The sequence below is a fragment of the Ovis canadensis genome, chromosome 12 (genome assembly GCF_042477335.2).
Source record: "Ovis canadensis isolate MfBH-ARS-UI-01 breed Bighorn chromosome 12, ARS-UI_OviCan_v2, whole genome shotgun sequence".
NCBI lineage: Eukaryota > Metazoa > Chordata > Mammalia > Artiodactyla > Bovidae > Ovis > Ovis canadensis.
The window spans coordinates 87580760-87599703 of NC_091256.1; the positions used below are offsets into that span (position 1 = coordinate 87580760).

The 18944-nt window shown below is 45.9% G+C and overlaps 1 protein-coding gene across 3 annotated transcripts in view; it reads right to left on the minus strand.

Moving 5' to 3' along the window:
• DENND1B (DENN domain containing 1B) overlaps window positions 1-18601 on the minus strand; it is a 261857-nt gene extending 243256 nt beyond the window's left edge. For all 3 annotated transcript variants that reach the window (XM_069544323.1, XM_069544322.1, XM_069544325.1), the window contains exons 1-2: window positions 18105-18601; window positions 15911-15975 (exon numbers count right to left, since the gene is read on the minus strand). In XM_069544323.1, coding sequence (XP_069400424.1) covers window positions 15911-15975; window positions 18105-18121 — 82 coding nt within the window. In that variant the 5' untranslated portion in view covers window positions 18122-18601. The remainder of the gene's footprint in view (window positions 1-15910; window positions 15976-18104) is intronic.
• Between the last annotated feature and the right edge of the window lie 343 nt (window positions 18602-18944).

Sequence of the window (18944 nt, forward strand, 5' to 3'; positions counted from 1 at the left end):
TAATACCACAAAGCTAGAACTCCAAGTTCTTCTAAATCCACTCTAACTTCAGAGTCCTGCCATCCTAGCTAGCATAAAACAGCAGTGAATGAAAACAACGAATTAAAAGAGCAGGTTCTCTTCTCACCGAAGAAACCATAAAGAGAACACCCCTCCTCTGTGTACCTCTCATGGTTAAGAAGACTGAAGATAAAATGATCCCGCAACCCTGGGAGCCCCCGGGAGCCCCACTGACCGCTCACCAATGATACAGTCTGTTTGCCCAGACATCCATGTAAACACCATCATCTCTGTGTTATGACACGAACAAGGCTGAGAACACTGCTACTGCGAACTCAGGAGCATACAGAACGCTCCTAAATAGAATCTGCTTAGAAAATACAGACTCATAAACGTCATGAAAATACCCTTGAAAAGGGATTGATTGATTGATATCAATGATTTAACAGAATTCTGCTTCAAAGTTAACTGCAGGACTTAAACCCTGACACAACGGTTCTCAATCATCTTCACAACTCGCTCTTTTTTACTGGAGTCTGACTGCTTTACAACGCTGCGTTAGTTTCTGCCGCACAATGAAGAGAACCAGCCAGATGTGCACACATATCCCCTCCCTCCTGAGCCTCCTTCCTGCCCACTGCCCCATCCCGCCCTCTAGGCCATCACAGAGCCCTGAGCTGAGCTCCCTCTGCCGCACAGCAGCTCTCCACCAGCTGCCTGCTTTACATGTGGTCCCGTGCACATGTCAATACCAAGCGCCCAGTCCGTGCCCCACTCCCGCCCCGTGTCCACAGATCCACTCTCTGTGTCTGCATCTCTGTTCTTACCCTGCAAACAGGTTCATCTGCACCATTTTTCTAGATTCAGCATACAGGGGTTCACATGCTGTATTTTCCCTTCCTGACTTACTTCACTCTCTATGATGGACTCCGGATTTATCCGCATCTCTTCAGATGGCCCAATTTCGTTCCTTTTTAGGGGCTGAGTAATATTCTTTTGTGAGCTTCCCAGGTGGCTCAGTGGTAAAAAGACCACCTGTCAACATAGGAGACCCAGGTTCAGTCCCTGGGTGGGGAAGGTCTCCCGGAGAAGGAAATGGCAACCCACTCCAGGACTCTTGCCTGGGAAATCCCATGGACCGGGGAGCCTGGTGGGCAACAGTCTATGGGGTCGCAAAAGAGTTGGACATGACTTAGCAGCAACAACAATATTCCAACACATACATACACCACATCTTCTTTATCTAGGCACATAATCCAGATTTTGGCAGAGCATAAATAAAGTTTTCAAGTAATTAACACTGGAGTCACTTTTAATCATCAGTAATTTATCCAATCAGGGGCTTGCCTCCTCCGTTCCGAAGCAGTGATAAGGCAGCCCGTGTTTGCATACAACTTCTGCTGCTCGCCACAGCCACAGGATTCCTTCAGCACTCACCCCAGAAAGTTAAACAGGCAGGCAAATGAGTGAGAGTGAATGCATTACTGGGATGGCCTTGGATTTGTTATAAACCTCGGCCACTCGCACACTGCAGTGCTTATTATCAGTGTACTCAGAACTCAAAACCAACTGCACCATGCCCCTAGCTGATAACATGTCCACTAAGACCCCTACAGCCACATAATATTACCCTGTCAGGTATGGATGTGAGAGTTGGACTATAAAGAAAGCTGAGCGCCAAAGAATTGATGCTTTTGAACTGTGGTGTTGGAGAAGACTCTTGAGAGTGCCTTGGACTGCAAGGAGATCCAACCAGTCCATTCTGAAGGAGATCAGCCCTGGGATTTCTTTGGAGAGAATGATGCTGGAGCTGAAACTCTAGTACTTTGGCCACCTCGTGTGAAGAGTTGACTCATTGGAAAAGACTCTGATGCTGGGAGGGATTGGGGGCAGGAGGAGAAGGGGACGACAGAGGATGAGATGGCTGGATGGCATCACTGACTCGATGGATGTGAGTCTGATTGAACTCCAGGAGTTGGTGATGGACAGGGAGGCCTGGCGTGCTACGATTCATGGGGTCACAGAGTCGGACACGACTGAGCGACTGAACTGAACTGAATCTCACCTCATCATCAGAAATTCAGAGACGTGGGCCCTTAGTTTATTCCCATTCTAATCAGCTTCTAGTTTGTCAATATTAACTCTCAGAAGTTCGAAATTTTTTCCACATATATAGAATCCTTACTTTCCTGTTTAAATTAGTGAATGTTTGAAAAAAAAAGTTGGAAGAAAGTGTAAAGAACAGTCACATTGTGACTTCCAAGGCCTGCTCAGTCTTTGTGATGCCACCAAGCCTTTACAGGAGAACTGCCAGACTCATTGCTAAATCTGTATTCTCCACCAAACATCATCTTCAAAGTGAAACTAACTCGGCGGCCCAAAATAAACTAGCACCTTCCATCCTCCTTGCATCTGACCCTTGCACAGTATTAAGCGGGGGCCTGGGAGGCTTCTTTACCACCTTCCTTTCTTCCACGCTGATAACACACATCAAAATAGGAGGGAAGTTCCTCACTGACGTCTGATTTCTGCTGAAGTGATCACACCTTTTTTCAAAGACTTTATGCACACAATACAGAACCAAGAGTGACTTACAGCCATTTACAAAGCACTTTCATGCCATTTTCTATCGGACTCTCATAACAATTCTTGAGATACAAAGTGCAAATGTCTTATAACTATGAAAAGTGAAATCAACAAGACACTAAACAACTCTACCAAGTTATGAAAGTAATAAACAGCCAAGCCAGGACCAAAAGCCATGTTCCACCCTTGTCCAGTGTCTCTCCACTGCATCATGGAGTCTGTGAGGTTTCATTTTATCCATAGAAGGATTCCAGACTTTAGGTTTTTAGAAAATCATGTCATCAGACCCATTTACCCCTACTTACCTTGAGACAGAGATTTAACTGGCTATTCACATTCAATCAAAGAGTAAGCATCAGTTTTATTTAGGGTGTGTCTGCTGAGAGTTTCCGAAATTACCTTTCATAATATTCACCACCACCCCCCATGCACCATTGGTGGAAATGTAAACTAGTGCAGCCACTCTGAGAAATAGTATGGAGGTGCCTCGAAAAATTAAAGCTAGAACTACCACAGGAAGAAAGCAAAGACACTAATTAGAAAAGTTGTACGTGCCTGTGTTCATTTCAGCATTCTTTACAATAACCAAGATACAGAAGCAACCCAGGTGCCCATCAACAGATGAAAGTGTGCACACAGACAGACACACACACCCCCCCAACCTGGACCACTCAGCCACCAAGAAGAATAACACCTTATCATTCGTGACAACATGCATGGACCTAGAGAGTATTGCTGCTAAGGGAAAGCAGCCAGAGACAGACAAGCACTGTGCCATTTCACCTGTGGGTGGAATCTAAAAACAAATGCACAGACACACCAAAGAGAGCTACAGGGACACGTGCAGTTGGCGGAGGTGAGTGGAAAGACACAGGTGATTAAGGGAGGGAGATTAAGGAGGTACGAACTTCCAGTTGCAACACAAGTGTGTCATGGGTATGAAATGTACCCATGGGTACCCATAGGTATGTGGGGAACACAGTCAATAACCAGGTAATACCTTCATAGGTGACATTATAACTAGATTCATCCAGGACGATTCTGAAATGCACAGAAATAACAAATCACTACTCTGTGTAACAGAAACCAACATAGTGTTAGAGGTCAATTATACTTCAAAAATAAACAAACTCATTTTGTAAAAAAGAGAGAGAGATCAGACTGTGGTTACCAGAGGGAGTGGGGGAAGAGAGCGGAATAAAGATAGTCGAAAGGTATAAAACTCCAGTTAAAAACTAAGTGCGGGCTGAGGGTGTAATGCATGGCATGATAAAGACCACTTACACTGCTGTATGTTACACAGCTGTTGAGAGTAAATCCTAAGAGTGTTCATCACAAGGGAAAAACATTTTTTTTTCTTTCTTTAATTTGTATGTATAGGAGATGACAGATGTTCACTAAACCTGGGGTGGTCACTTCACGGCCTATGTAGTCATACCACTATGCTGCACACCTCAAACTCGTCCAGTGCTGTGTCTCCATTATATCCCAACAAAACTGGGAGGAGAAAGAAAACACCATGCTATATTCTGCTATTTTTATTTTCCAATCAAAGAAAAGAAGTAATCAGGTTACAGAAATACAATAACAATATTCACTCCTCTAGTAGCTTCCCTGCCTTTTCACTAGAAAAAGAAACAGATGCCCAAAGGGCACCCTGCGTCCGAACAACAAAGATCAAAGCTTTTTTCAAACAAAAAGTATTTCATGAAATGATTTTTTTAAACAATAAAAGAAACAAGAACTTTTAAAAAACCAAATAAATTGACACAAAATAATGAAAAAGCAAAGTACAATTAAAAGTAAAATTACAAACTGAAGAATTAACACAGTCCAAAGAATATAAAAATATTAAACGTCTCATAAATGAAAGAATAAACACCTAGTACACCAAAAAGCAAAAGTGAAAGGAGGTAAATACAAATTCCAGGATTTAACACCTCCGTGCAGATGCAGGAGGCAGTAGAGACAACCCGCAGCCTCGCTGGCCCCAGTTACTAAAGACCCAGAAGCAGAAACAGGGCCTCTGGCCCTTCCTCGGGCTGCAGAAGCTTTAGCGCCCCTGCCCTCTGGGCCATCGACATCTGTGTGGGAGGAAGACAGCTCCAAGACCACGGAGCTCCACCTTACTCATCACCTCCTCCAACGCAGAGACCGAGCAAGCATGCCCACCGCCCACTCTCCCCAGCCCCAGCGTTTAAATTAAGTGCTGCAACTCAGAATAAGAATCGCTAAGTCCCTTAACAACAATAAATGAATAATTCTTGCGTTTTGACCAAATTAAATTCAGCCATACCTTAAAAAAGGCAAATTCTAGTTGTATTTCAAATTACATTTTAAAGTAAATACAAATCATACATATTTCAGAGCTGACTCCCTGGAAAAGACCCGGATGCTGGCAAAGATTGAGGGCAGGAGGAGAAGGGGGAGACGGAGGATGAGATGGTTGGATGGCATCACTGACTCCATGGACATGAGTTTGAGCAAACGCTGGGAGATAGTTGAAGACAAGAGTCTGGTGTGCTGCAGCCCATGGGGTTGCAAAAAGTCAGACGTGAGAGTGACTGAACAACAACCAGTTGTATAGGTTAGATCTCTCAAACATATTAAGTACAATACAGATCATACATTGCAAAGAATTACACTACCATGAAGATGTAAGCTGTAAACCATGGCAAATGTAACTTGGTCTTACTGTGATGACTCAGAAGACATTTCTGGTGTTCAGTGACCTCATTGCCAACACTCTGGCCACCATTTGAAGAAACCACAAGTAAGAAAGTAGTGGTGTTATGATACAAGGTTTAAGGCAGAAAATTTAACATGAAGGGCATCTCCACTCTTCTTCCCAGGCTTATCAAACACAAAATGATCATTGTCGATTTCAATCATACCCGAGGGAAATAAATCAAAAACTTACCAAGAGATTCTATGAATCCCCAAACTGAGTAAACTCTAAGGAAATGGATTTTATAATGGCCTTATAAAGAATTCTAGAGAGCTACACCAGCCTCAATGACCAAATGCAGAACAATGCCAGGTACAAAGCATTGTACCATAGATTACTCATGTACATCTTTAACTATCAAGCTATCAAATTATCAAATGAAATAAATATTTACAAATTAAAATGCTGGCTTTCAACTCATATTCCAGTTTAATGCTTCCACCTTTTGCAGTAAACATTTTTATGAAGAAACACAACAGTAACCACTGAAAACTTGGAAACTAGTATTTTTGTATGTGGTTTTTAGCTTAAAATGTCCTCTGTGACATGTCAAAGCCTGTACACAGTAAACACAACCAACATACAACCTTGATGAAATTCTGTTGTCCCTCATATTCAACAAAATTTTCTGCAGATTCTTGTCATCAGAATCACACACTGCACAGCAAAACACCAAAACTTAGTTCTCATGTCCTCTGTAGTAATAAGAATACAATAAAAAGAGAAAAACAAATATTTTCTAAAAACAAACTCATTGTTTATAGTTATTAAATAGAAAATACCATTTTAATTTATATAAAAGACTAACAATGACCAAGACCTTGAAAAAGATTCCCCAAATATCACATGACTTCCTCTTCCAAACATCATATCCAAGACACACTGGAATCTCAAAAAAACACCCCAAACTTCATAATTCTTCCTGAACCACATCCATGTCCTTTTAATGTGCAGACCTTGAGGACATTAACATACTTCTGAACTCCCTGTGTTTCATTTTAGCCAATGTTTTCTGCACAAATTCATGCTGTTTCAAATAATTTTTAATTGAAATTAATAAAAAGTCTAAATTTTACCACTACTCAAGGGACAGCATTTTAAAGGACTGCTTAATTTTCATTAATGATCATGAACACTAAACATGTCTTTTGCTGGTGCAGCTTTGCTACCCAACCAAGACTAAATTATTTCTGAAATGACTAATTTCTGGATGCTGACATGCTTGCAGAAGACCATCAGATGTACTAAACTGATAGCTCTATGCTTTATTTTCAGATTCAAATGATAAATAAGAAGGAACTGAAAGAGGAAAAGGTTCCATCTGATCTTTACCAGTTCTGCCTACTAAGACAGAGTTTGTGGTTTATCAACAGTTCTACAAAAAAAAAAAAATTTAAATAAAGCACATATTGCTTGTGAAGGTAAAAAAAAATAGCCTTTCAAAGCTCTACACATTAAATTTTTTTAAGATTTAAGAAATATAAAATAGGTGTTGGAAATACAGCAGCACCTTTTACTAACTTCACTGTGATAATAGAGTATAACTTAACAAGTCACTATTGAGCATCATCTGTATGAGGACAACTTCCAAAAATCTGCAAGAGATCCAAAGACAGGCTTGTCCTTGAGAACTTAAAATCCAGTGTTCACAGAGAGCAAGAAAGACCACGTTCAAGGTAGACTATAACTGCCATGAGGCAAATATCAAAAGGATAATTACTCAGTGACTTCTTTTCATATCCTTGACTTCTGTAGCTTCACTTCCACAAATTTCACCTGCTTGATAAAGTTGTTACATTCTTAAAGAAGATAAGATATTGACAGTAATACATCTCAATACCTTTCATAATTTCCATTCTTTTTCTTTAAAGCCATCGTACTGCCTTAATAATAGTGCTTCAACAGCTGAACAAATACTCACTGAACAGGTATTTGGGGTCAGACACTGTTTCGGGCTCTGAGTAAACAAAACTAAGCCCCACAAGCCCCTGCCTAGGCAGTTGACACCATAGCCAAGAGGCTACTTCTTAATCAGCTTCCTTAGTCACAAGTATTTAGACCAAAAGTGATATATTCTTTACTCTTAATTAGTCACAAGATTCTGAATATGAAGTACAACTACCTTTGGAACGAGATAACTGCCTGGAACCCAACTGAGAGCTGACGAGACATGCGGCTGTCTCCCCTCCATCACCTGGGAACCCCCCAGGCCCCCCAGGCCCTCTGCACAGAGCTGAGGGACCTGCCCCCCTCAACACTGGGCGTGGCCCCTACAGAGCAGGCCGCAGCCCTGACACCACCACAGTCCCTGACTTGAAACTGACATCCTGTGAGAATGCCATCTTCTCAACTGCTCTGCGTCTGTGCTCGGCACATAACTGGCGCTCAGACACGTGCTCAGTGAATGAAAGAAGCCTGAGGATCTCCTCTGACGTTCACACTCTTCTTGCCATTTTCGTCTTTTGACTGATCCCTGTTAAAAGATGCTAATGTAGTATCACAACTCTGGTCTAGCCTTGCTTCAGGGAAGTTCTAAACGGGTGGCTTTCTCAAACTGCTGCAGAAAAAGTCAAAGCTATTAGAATATGCTGATTATTTTAGGGGCAGCACAGCCTAACGGTTGGAGAATCAGCAAAACAGATTCAAGTCGCAGCCCCACCTCTGGGAGCTGTGTGTTACTTAACCTTTCTGAGATTCCATGTCCTCATCTTTATGAAAATAACAGTCCCCACTTCATGTGGCTGCACTGAAGATAAAGAGGATATGTAGACTCTTTCCACAGCTACTGACACACTGTTAAATATTAGTTTTATTTCTATTCCTGTAATACATCTAACTGGAGGCCTGATCAGAGAAAATAAATTGGTAAATTAGGTGCTGTAACCATGCCATCACTTTATTTCATTAACTGGGAAGTTATAAACCAAACTGGGAAGTTATAAACCAAAAAAAAAAAAAAAAAGTCTTAATGAAATTCACTCTAAATATACTTACACACATATTAAAGCTGTTAACCACAAACTACAAACAGAGTATCAATACAAACCGGGAAAATGAGAAAACCCAACCGCCAGAGGTATCCTTGATCCTCAGTTCAGAGATCTTTGCACCACAGCAAGTTTGCATCATTCTAATTAATTCAGGTGTACCAGGCTTTCTTTAAAATTAAAATGCTCCCCTGAGGGCTATCTATCAGTTGTTCACACCTCACTGTGAATTACTTTCATCAGATAAATAAATTAAGTAACACCACCTACTTAAGGCAACTGTGATTTGAGGAGTGGTGAGCCAGGTCCTGCGGGGCCGGGCAGAGCTGTGCTGGGCTCGCTGGCCAGGGTCTCTGTGCACTCACAGGGCAGCATGACAATGAGGCCCTAGGGGGCTCCCAGGGGCAGAAAAGCCATCAAAGCGATACCCTTTACAAACACGTCCAGCTCCCTGATTCTACGCTCTCTGCTGAAGTGTGCCCAGAGAACCCAGAGCCCCAAACAGTGTCTGACCCCAAGTATCTGTTCAGTGAACATTCGTTCAACTGTTGAAGCACCATTATTAAGGTACTAAGATGGCTTTTAAAGAAAAAGAATGAAAATTGGGAAGGGTATTGAGAGGTATTACTATCAAAATCTTTTCTTAAGAATGTAACAACTTTTATCAAGCAGGTGAAATTTGGGGAAGTGAAGCTACAGAAGTCAAAGATATAAAAAGAAGTCGCTGAGTAATAATCTTTTTGATTAAAGCTGCAAAGTTAAACAACATGTGAATAAATAAAAGCACCTAATGTGAATAAATAAAAGCACCTATAAATGAGACAAGTTACCATCAGAAAACAAGCTCCACAGCATCCCTATCAGAGTAAGAATCGATAAACACTGAGCCCTGAAGTTGGCTCACTTCCTACCCTTCAGGCAGCTGCGGGGAGGAGGAGGTGATCTCAGAGCCAAACAGAAAAGGGCAGCTCTTCTCAACTCCATTCCAGGTAGAAGCAAAGGGTCTGTCTCAGAGGTGCGCCCCTGAAGAGCCACAGGAGACTCTGCCCCTGGTTAGCAGCTCTGAAAAAAGTGCCGCTTTCTGCTGCAACGTGGGGCACACTGTCAGAACGTTCACTGAAGACTTGCTCTAATTCCTCAGTGCATCTGGGGTGAGAGGAATTCCTTAACCAACACGAAGCTGGAGCAGAAAAGCATAGTAGCTCCATTTTACTCACATATTTTCCCCTCCCCCACTTTGGGCAACACGTAAATCTCCTAGACCATCTTATGTTATGTATGATTCACCAAAGCTCTACTCTCTGAATGCCAGGGTTTTCTGGGGTTTTCAGTGTGTGGAGGGGTATTGATGGGCTTCAAGGTGGCCTCCACACACACACATGCACGGTGTGTGTCCCAGTAAATCCTGTGATGGGAGGCAGGGGCAGAGTGGATGCGGGGCCTGAATGGGGGTGGGGGGCCCTGAGCACAGGAACCCCAAACAGCCCCGCCCCAGGCAGAGGGTGACAGGCCAGTAATGTCCCCGCAGGGCTTCCCCAGTGGCTCAGTAGTGAGGAGTCCGCCTGCCGACGCAGGAGACGGGGGGTCGATCCCTGGTCCAGGGAGACCCCACATGCTGCAGGGCAACTAAGCCTGGGCACCACAATCGCTGAGCTTGTGCTCTGGAGCCTGAGAACCACAACTACTAAAGTCCGCACACCTGAGACCTGTGCTCCACAACAAGAGAGGCCACCACAGTGAGCTGGAACCAGAGAGCGGCCCCCGCGCGTCACAACGAGAGAAAGCCCACTCGCAGCAACAAAGACCCAGCGCGGCCAAAATTAACTAAATGAATCTAAAAACTAATAACGCCCTCGTTGCAGCCCACCAGCCAGCAGACACTGAGGGCCACGTCCACAAGCGCGGCCTCTGGGAACTCACTGGACCAACATTAACCTGACCGACAGTCAGACACCACACTCAGACCACTTTCTGCCGTGCAGTTCGTAAATACTAAACATGCCAGCGGCTGCACTACACTGTTCCTTAGGAATACAGTTGCTGGGTCACGGGCTGGTCCTCGAAGAGGTCACTCAGAGCGGGGCAAGCAGACGCTAAGAAACGTCTGCATGTCTCTGCATTACTATCTTAGATGTACCTGAAGAACGGGATACAGGCAGAAGCGAAATAAATCTGTGTAAACAGGATCCCTCAAGGCGAAAACCTATCAAATGCAAAAGGGAGCTCAGGAGGACACAGTCAGGATTCTTTGGCCTAAGGTTGTGATTTAAGAAAAAGGAGACAGTTCAGACTGTTCACATGAGCTGGAGATCAAAGGACAGAGCATCTGATACTGACTGGGCTGGAGAAGCCGATAAAAGTGGAAAGTTGGTGGCAAGGTGGGATCTGCTCCTAAGAGAAGTTACTCTCTCTGGCTAAAGAGAATAAGATAAAGAAAACAAGCTCTGCTAAAAGACGCATGGAAAACCATCAATAAATGAAAATGTTAGCTCAAAGATTCACTAAATATCGACATGGAAATCCTAAAAGTGGTGCACTGCGAACACCACAAGGACAAGGCTCAGTAAGCACTGTGGAATCACACCTCATTCATTAATTTCCCGGAAGACACTCTATTCCTGCTTAAAAAAAGTACCTGTGCCACACACAGTTTATACTCCAGGACTAAAGAGCCTCTTGATGAAAGTGAAAGAGGAGTGGAAAAGTTGCTTAAAACTCAACATTCAGAAAACTAAGATCATGGCATCTGGTCCCATCACTTCACGGCAAACAGATGGGGAAACAACAGAAACAGACTTTATTTTGGGGGGCTCCAAAATCACTGCAGATAGTGACTGCAACCATGAAATTAAAAGACACTTGCTTCTTGGAAGAAAAGCTATAACCAACCTAGACAGCATATTAAAAAGCAGAGATATTACTTTGCCAACAAAGGTCCGTCCAGTCAAGGCTATGGTTTTCCTGGTAGTCATGTATGGATATAAGAGTTGGACTATAAAGAAAGCTGAGTGCCAAAGAATTGATGTTTTTGAACTATGGTGTTGGAGAAGACTCTTGAGAGTCCCTTGGACTGTAAGGAGATCCAACCAGTCCATCTTAAAGGAAATTAGTCCTGAATATTCATTGGAAGGACTGATGCTGAAGCTGGAACTCCAATACTTTGGCCACCTGATGCAAAGAACTGGCTCATTTGCAAAGACCCCTAATGCTGGGAAAGATTGAAGGCAGGAGATGAAGGGGAAAACAGGGGATGAGATGGTTGGATGGCATCACCAACTCAATGGACATGAGTTTGAGCAAGCTCCAGGAGTTGGAGATGGACAGGGAGGCCTGGCATGCTGCAGTCCATGGGGTTGCAAAGAGTCAGACACGACTGAGCGATTGAACTAAACTGATTTCCCTGTGCGAAGCTACTACACATGAGATCCAACAGAGACGCTAGATTTAAATATGCAGTGAAAAGTGAGAAAGTGTTAGTCACTCAGTTGTGTCCAACTCTTTTGTGACCCCATGCACTGCAGCCCGCCAAGCTCCTCTGTCCATGGGATTCTCCAGCAAGAATACCGGAGTGGGCTGCCATGCCCTTGTCCAAGGCATCTTCCTGACCCAGGGATCAAACCCAGGTCTCCTGCATTGCAGGTGGATTCTTAAAATATCTACATGTTATCAAATCTACTAAAAACCAACAGACTGCAGTAGAGACTCTGGAGCCAGGCTACTCTGGGCAAGTTATCTTCATTTCTGCCCTCAGGGTTTTTTGTTAAGTATGCAGGACCAACTGTCGGTGACTCAAGCCTCACACAAGTAGGGGCTATGGCTCCTGCCCCTGTGGGTGCGGGGCCAAGAGCACAGAACAGAAAGCAGGGCCGTGGGGCCGCCGCCTGAAGGGAAACCCCAGGAGGAGGTGTCTCCCACCCTCCTCCAGCAAAAGCCGCTCTTCAGTTCCCTGAAAGCAGCGGCGGCACGCCTCCAGTAAGTTCCGCAGTGCGAACTGCAGGCAGCCCGCCCTGCGGGCTGAGCCTCCCTGACGGCTGGAAGCGGGAAAAAAAGACAGTGGAACAGGCGTGATGATGGCGGCCGGCTTGGAGATCTAATGGGAAGAACACGGAGAGCTGGATGCCAGCACCTGGCTCTCCAGGAGCTGGGGCAGAAGCTACCGGAGGCACTGCCCTGCCTGGAGAGCAGCCACGTGGAGACGCCCCGGCCACTGGCTGGACACCCCCAGCACCCAGCCCTCCGACACAGGGACACACCGACCTGCTCGCAGCAGTGCTGAACACCCATCATATGTGACGGGTGCTTTCCACAAACTCCATGCAATGCCCTTGAGACAAGTCCAAACAGGTGAGAGGAAGGCTGTCCCTCACCAGGGCCAGACGTTATCAGCTACATCTCAACAATGCCATTTCTTTTTCTTTTTTTTTAAGGCTATTTATTTATTTGGGCTTCCCTGGTGGCTCAGGAGCAAAGAATCCACCTGCCAATGAGGAGACGATGGTTTGATCCCTGGGTTGGGAAGATCCCCTGGAGAAGGAAATGGCAACCCGCTCCAGTACTCTTGCCTGAGAAATCCTGTGGACAGAGGGACCTGGTGGGCTACAGTTCATAGGGTCGCAAAGAGTGGGACGTGACTTAGCAGCTAAACAACAAAAAAGTACGAATTTATTTATTTTGGTCATGCCCCAAGACATGTGGGGATCTTAGTTCCCCAACCAGGAATCAAACCCATGTCCCCTGCACTATAAGCTCAGAATCTTACCCACAGGAACTGCTAGGGAAGTCCCCTACGATGCCACTTCAAATCTCTAACTACATCCTAGTTAGTGAGGATCTGCCTCTGAAGACATTTACGATCTAAATCATTCAGGACAAATAAAGGAAGTTAAAACTTCTCTGTTAAACAGTAAAAAAGAAACATGCCAAATACCTTAATTATCAATCTTAGCATAAACCAAGTTTACCCTAACCATCGTACTTCCTACTGGATCAAACAGACAGTCATCAAAAAATACACCAATATACTGAGAAATAACAACTCATTCAAAAAATAAACCAATGTTTTAAGAAAGGCAAAGAGCACTTTAATTGATTTCCATTCTCCTCTTCCCTGCTAGCTGTTTAGTGTATCATTCATAATGATCTTCTCACTCCACCCTCCAACCCTACCCCCACCGATGGCCACTTAAGGATTGGTGAGCCCCAAGCCCACTTGGGTCACTGGGACCCAACGTTCTGGGGATTTGGGGAAACAAACTACCCCCCTTAGGACCATGACAAGCCAGTGTCTTCCATCCCCAGAGTTATACACGAGAAGCAGGGTTCCAACCCATCTGAGAGCCACGCTACCACCACAAGGAACCTAAGTCTCCCAGTGACTGCACTCCTGTGGGTGGTGAGCCCAGAGGCAGAAAGAGCCGAGGTCTCTGGTGACCTACTTCTAAACTTCCTTTTATGAAATATTAAGTTTCCTTATAATTTAAATGGGTTTCATGTTGTACCCTAAAACATCATAATTTACACACCTTGTTTTACATGTCCAGTAGAACATAAAAATGTCATCCATATTCATGTAAATGTTAGCAAAAAAGTGTTCTATTTTAAATAAACTGATGCCCATATGAGACTCATTAAATACATGGCACTCACTGACAGTTAAATAAAAATATCTGAATAACTTTCTGGAGTAATTTCTGGACATTTTGCCCTTCAATAATTATCAATAAAACAGAAAACTAGTTTAAAAACATTTAGAAGCATCAAACTCTCAATCCGACATAAAACTTTAGTTATACAGTAGTGTTACTTTTAAGAGCACAAAAAGGGTAACTCTTAGACCCTAAAATATTAGCCAAGTTCACAGTGTTTAAGTCACAATCAAAAAAGAACCGATGCTAATGCTTTTTACATAATCAAGTTTAGCTTTAAAAAAAAAAAAAACTTTAGATTTTGCTGCCAGTGAGCCATTTTAATGGAATACGTGGGTAGGACAGATTAACTGCAACCTACAGAGAAGCCAACCGTGTTTATTTTAACCACTTATAATATTTTCAACTTCATCGTGCTAGATAAACAGTTAAAATACAAAGGTGTTTCTGATGAGCAGTGATTTAAACAATGAAACCAAAAGAGCGAGAAGGTAATAAAAGAAGGGCAGAGTAGAAGGTGCTTATGAAAAGGCTAGCTCCTAAAAAATGGATAAAGGCAGAGAGAGGAGGTAAGCAGTAGGCTCGGGACCCCCTCAACACAGGCGTGGAGCTGGTGTCCCGTGAGGCAGGCCCACCCTTTCATCAGGAACCAGCATGCATTCAAAATGGCAGAGAAACCCCCACTGCCCAAAGGAATTCAGCCTGTTCTACAAACACGTCAGGTCAGCATTATTTCACACACCTTAGCTGATGTTACAGTAGATATTGTGAAGATTTATTCCTATCATAAATACACTACAGAATACATATAAATTGGAGCTGAAAAAAAAAAAAATAACGTATCCACTGGAATCTTCAAAAAGAACGTATTTGGACCTGGAAGCAACGTAAGCAGACTATACATTCAGGACAACGAAAGATAACCTCTTCAACCAGAGAAAGCTCACGTACAACCTAGGATCTCTCCTCGCCTGGGGGACAAACCTGACCACAGCTGTGGCTCAAACAGGCCTGAGTGGGGCAGGCAGGGCTGCTGGAGCCAGGAACAGGCCTGCCTTCCTACCTAAAATTAGCCCTGCCCACCTCACCGCAGCTGGATTGGGCGCCTCTATTTTAAGGTGCGCGACTCCAAATTGCTTAGGAGCATGTAATTGCCGGCCGATGTGGGGAGCTGAGAGTGTGGAGAGACTTCCCAGCCAGCCTCAAGAGTGGACAACCAGTCTGGACCAAAGTTACATGCTGAATCATCATGCTATCTGGGGTCTAAGTACACAGCTGGTGAACTCATACATGGGAGATATCCATGAAAGACACAACACGGACAGAACGCAGAGAAAACAAGCAAGAGGAGACAGCGCCTCCTCTCATCCACCAGTCCTCCCCCCACCACCCAGCACCCCCACCCCCACCCACAAAAGCAGGGGGAAAACTGACAACAGTCATGATCCTAAGGTGTCCTCATCATCTCGGGAAATTATCATGTAGCAACTGACAGCTGAAACCCCTTCCAAGCAATGCCACAGGGCTGTTTACCGCCCTCTGAAAGGCCCTGGCTCCCAGAGTAAAGCCCACAGAGAGGGCTGCCCAGTCCACATTCCACATCTGGGGAACTTGAGACGGGAACTGGTGTGGCTCCCGCTTATACCAATGAGAAAATTTTCACCAGCATTTTAAATGGGAGCTGAATTTTCAAGAAGGAATGAAAGGCTATCCCTATAACTAACAATAACGTCATCAACAAAGTTGTAAGTCACATGGCACTTACAGACTCCTGAAATTCAAGCTACACAGATAACATTCCTGATTCCCACCACCTCAGAGCTAAAACTCAGCCTCTATTTTCCGACCAGAACTTGAGACACTAGACACAGAAGGTGTATTTAATACAAGTCCTGTCCTGATAGCACCGCATTCCACCTGTCTACACCCTAAGCATTTCTTCTGAACTAGCAAAACACACGTACCTTCATTTTCAGAGGCATGACATTTCACTTTCAATACCAAGTCAAAGGTCCTTTCTGGATTTTCCCTGAAAGAAAAAGAACTTTGTTAGTATTTCTTTCCTATGACAAAGTTTATATTATCTTAACTCTAACAGTTAATCTTGTTCTTGTCTCAATAGATTCCATGTAACGATATGACCAGGCTTCCCAGGTGGCTTTGTGGTCAAGAAACCACCTGTCAATTCAGGTGAGACCCAGGTTCAATCCTTGGGTTGGGAAGATACCCCGGATAAGGCAATAGCAACCTACTCCAGTATTCCTGCCTGGGAAATCCCATGGACAAGGAGCCTGGCGGGCTACAGCCCATGGGGTCACAAATGAGTAGGATGCGACTTAGCCACTAAACAACAAAAAACTACATGATCACAAGGGAGAAGAAATAAGGTGTTTTCCTGGTTCAGCAACTTAAGCGCACTGAGGCTAACAGTTCAGAGACTTTGGAAAAACATTTAACTTCTGAGTCTCCTTCTCACCTAGAAAGTACCGTTAGGGTCACAGAACAACTGTGAGGATTACAAATCGCATACTACAGTGGAAGTGCTTTATGAAGTATTAAGTGCTTATAAATAGAAAGCATTGCCTTTATCTTATCAAATCAAAATTGAAAAGCCAGAATGTTCCTAACAGGCTCTACCTTTCCCCACCAGCAGAGCTTAACGGCAGGTTCTCTGGCTTTTATCAAAGGACTTGCAATATAGAGACAATGGAATGACTGGTTCCCCCTGCCAGGTTCTTGAGCACCATGAAACACTCATAAAGGTGCTTAAAAGTGGAACTTTGCATATATTGTCTTGAGACAGAATTACAGCAGGGAAGCACGTTTTAAGTAACAAACTATACATAGCTTCCGAGGCCAACCCAAAAAGATAATGTCAACTATCTGGGAAAATTGGACTATTTCAATATTGGAGTTGATCACTAAGAACAGTAAGGTTTTGCTTCATTCAGAAGTTACCAACATTCACTAAATGCTCACACATTCAAGGTATACTTTGTTAATTTCAAAAAGCGAATGGAAATCTATTGAGACATCTTCTTTAGAAACATTGTGTTCTTTTTAACACGGTTCTGTTTTAATCTCTTTCTGCCAGAAGATAAAAGATCAAGCAACATCTGATACCACAAAGTCCATGTGACCAAAGTGTTAATGTATTTCAGTTATTTCTGCCACTGGAGTCCTTGGTTGTCTGTGCACTAGCTGTTTTTAATAATGCATTTCCCCCAAGAAATTGGCTTCTAAGTAAGCCCTCTATTTTTTAAAATTTATTACAAGAACCTAGAAACAGAGAAATTGGCAAGCCATATAAATTACTCTGCAAATTCCTCAGCCGTCCCACTATTAAGTTGCTTCAACGAGAATAATCTGAACTCGGGTGAGCCTCCCTCCTAATCCAGTTAATGTCAAAAGATATACTTTTTAAGGTCCCATACTAGCACCCTCCCCCAACATATCAAACACTGAAGATAATTATTTTCCTATTTTCCTAAGTCTTTAGAACCTCTCTTAAGTGTAAATAAAAAATACTCTGTAACACTGGGAAATGTTGAAGGCTTTTAACGCTAAAAGAAATATATACACGATATTCATGAACTCGGGTAGGGTAGGGTGGGGAGGGGGTTGGTTTAAGAGGGTGTCAAAGGAAGAAAGAAGGAATTTTTTTGCAAAGTAAGTTTCCGGAGGAAAATATAAAACTGCCCCTAAGATAACTGAAACAAAACCACCACACTGTTCAGATGGCTTTTTGCCTGCTGAAGGTCCTGAAGAAAAGCCCAAGGGGCACCCAAGGGTGCTGCTGATCACAGGGAGAACACTCCCTCCGGAGCCCCTCCTGCCGGCGCCGGTATTCCACGCCCGGGGCACCTTTCTGCCCTGAGAAGGGGCCGCAGGAGGGAGACCCGGGGCCGCCGGTAAACACCCTGGAAGCGCGCCGGGAGGGCAGTCACGCCCGAGCCGCCGGCCAGCCCGGCGCGCGGCAGGGGGGAACCGGCCTCACGTCCGCCCGCCTCCCGGGACCCGCAGCGCCGCGCCGGCGCCCAGGCCTCCGCCCGGGCCGCGCGCCCCGCGCCGCCCGCAGGCCCGCGGCCTAGGCAGCGGGGGAGCCGGGGCTGGGGGCCGCGGTCCGCGGAGGCGCCGCCCGCCCCCGCGCGCACTCACTTGGTCCTGCAGTCCATGGCTACATGTCGCGGGGCGCGCCCGCCCGCCGGCCGCCGCGGGAACGGCTGCGCGCAGCGCGGCGGGCCCGGCCCGGCGGAGAGGCCGCGCCCCGCCCCGCGCCTCTGTGACAGCGCGGCCGCCGCCCCCGCCCCCGGCCCGGCCCGGCCGCCCCGCGCTCCCTGCGCCGCCCGCGAACCAGGAAGTGGGCGCGCGGCGCCGGCGCGGGGCCGCCTCACCTGGGCCGCGCGGGCGCGAGCGGGCCTGCCCGAGGGCCCGCGGTGCACCCGACCGCCAGCGGCTCGGGCGGCCGCGTGCGCCCCCGGAGCCGGCCTGGGCTCGGGGTGGGGGCGCTCAGCGCCGCCGACCCCCGCCCCGGAAAGCCAAGTACCCGACAGGGCACCCGGCCCCCGCGGCGCGCGCCGCGCGCGCCCCCGGAGCCGGCCCGGGCTCAGGGGGGCTGGAGGGGTTGCGGTTCAGGGCCGTGCCCCCGGCGGTGTGGGTGCTCACGGCCGCCCCGCCCCGGAAAGCCGACTACCCTGCAGGGCACCTGCACCCCGCAGTGCGCGCCGCCCTGCGTCCGAGCAACCGTTAACCCTTGGTGTGAGGGGGGCGCCGTATGGCTTTCAGGCTGCACATCCCGATCTCCAGGCGCCGCGCTCGGCCCCTGGCCTCCCTGCCACTGGGCCTGGGTGCCTCCTAGGGGATCCAGAGCCGCCCCCTCCTGAATCAGCAAGGTTCAGGGGTGCACCTGCTCAGGAGCCCAGCCCGGCAGCCAAATAGCACTGCTCCTCTGGCCTTGCACATCGTCGGGGACACAGACCTCCCCCCATCACGGCTGCC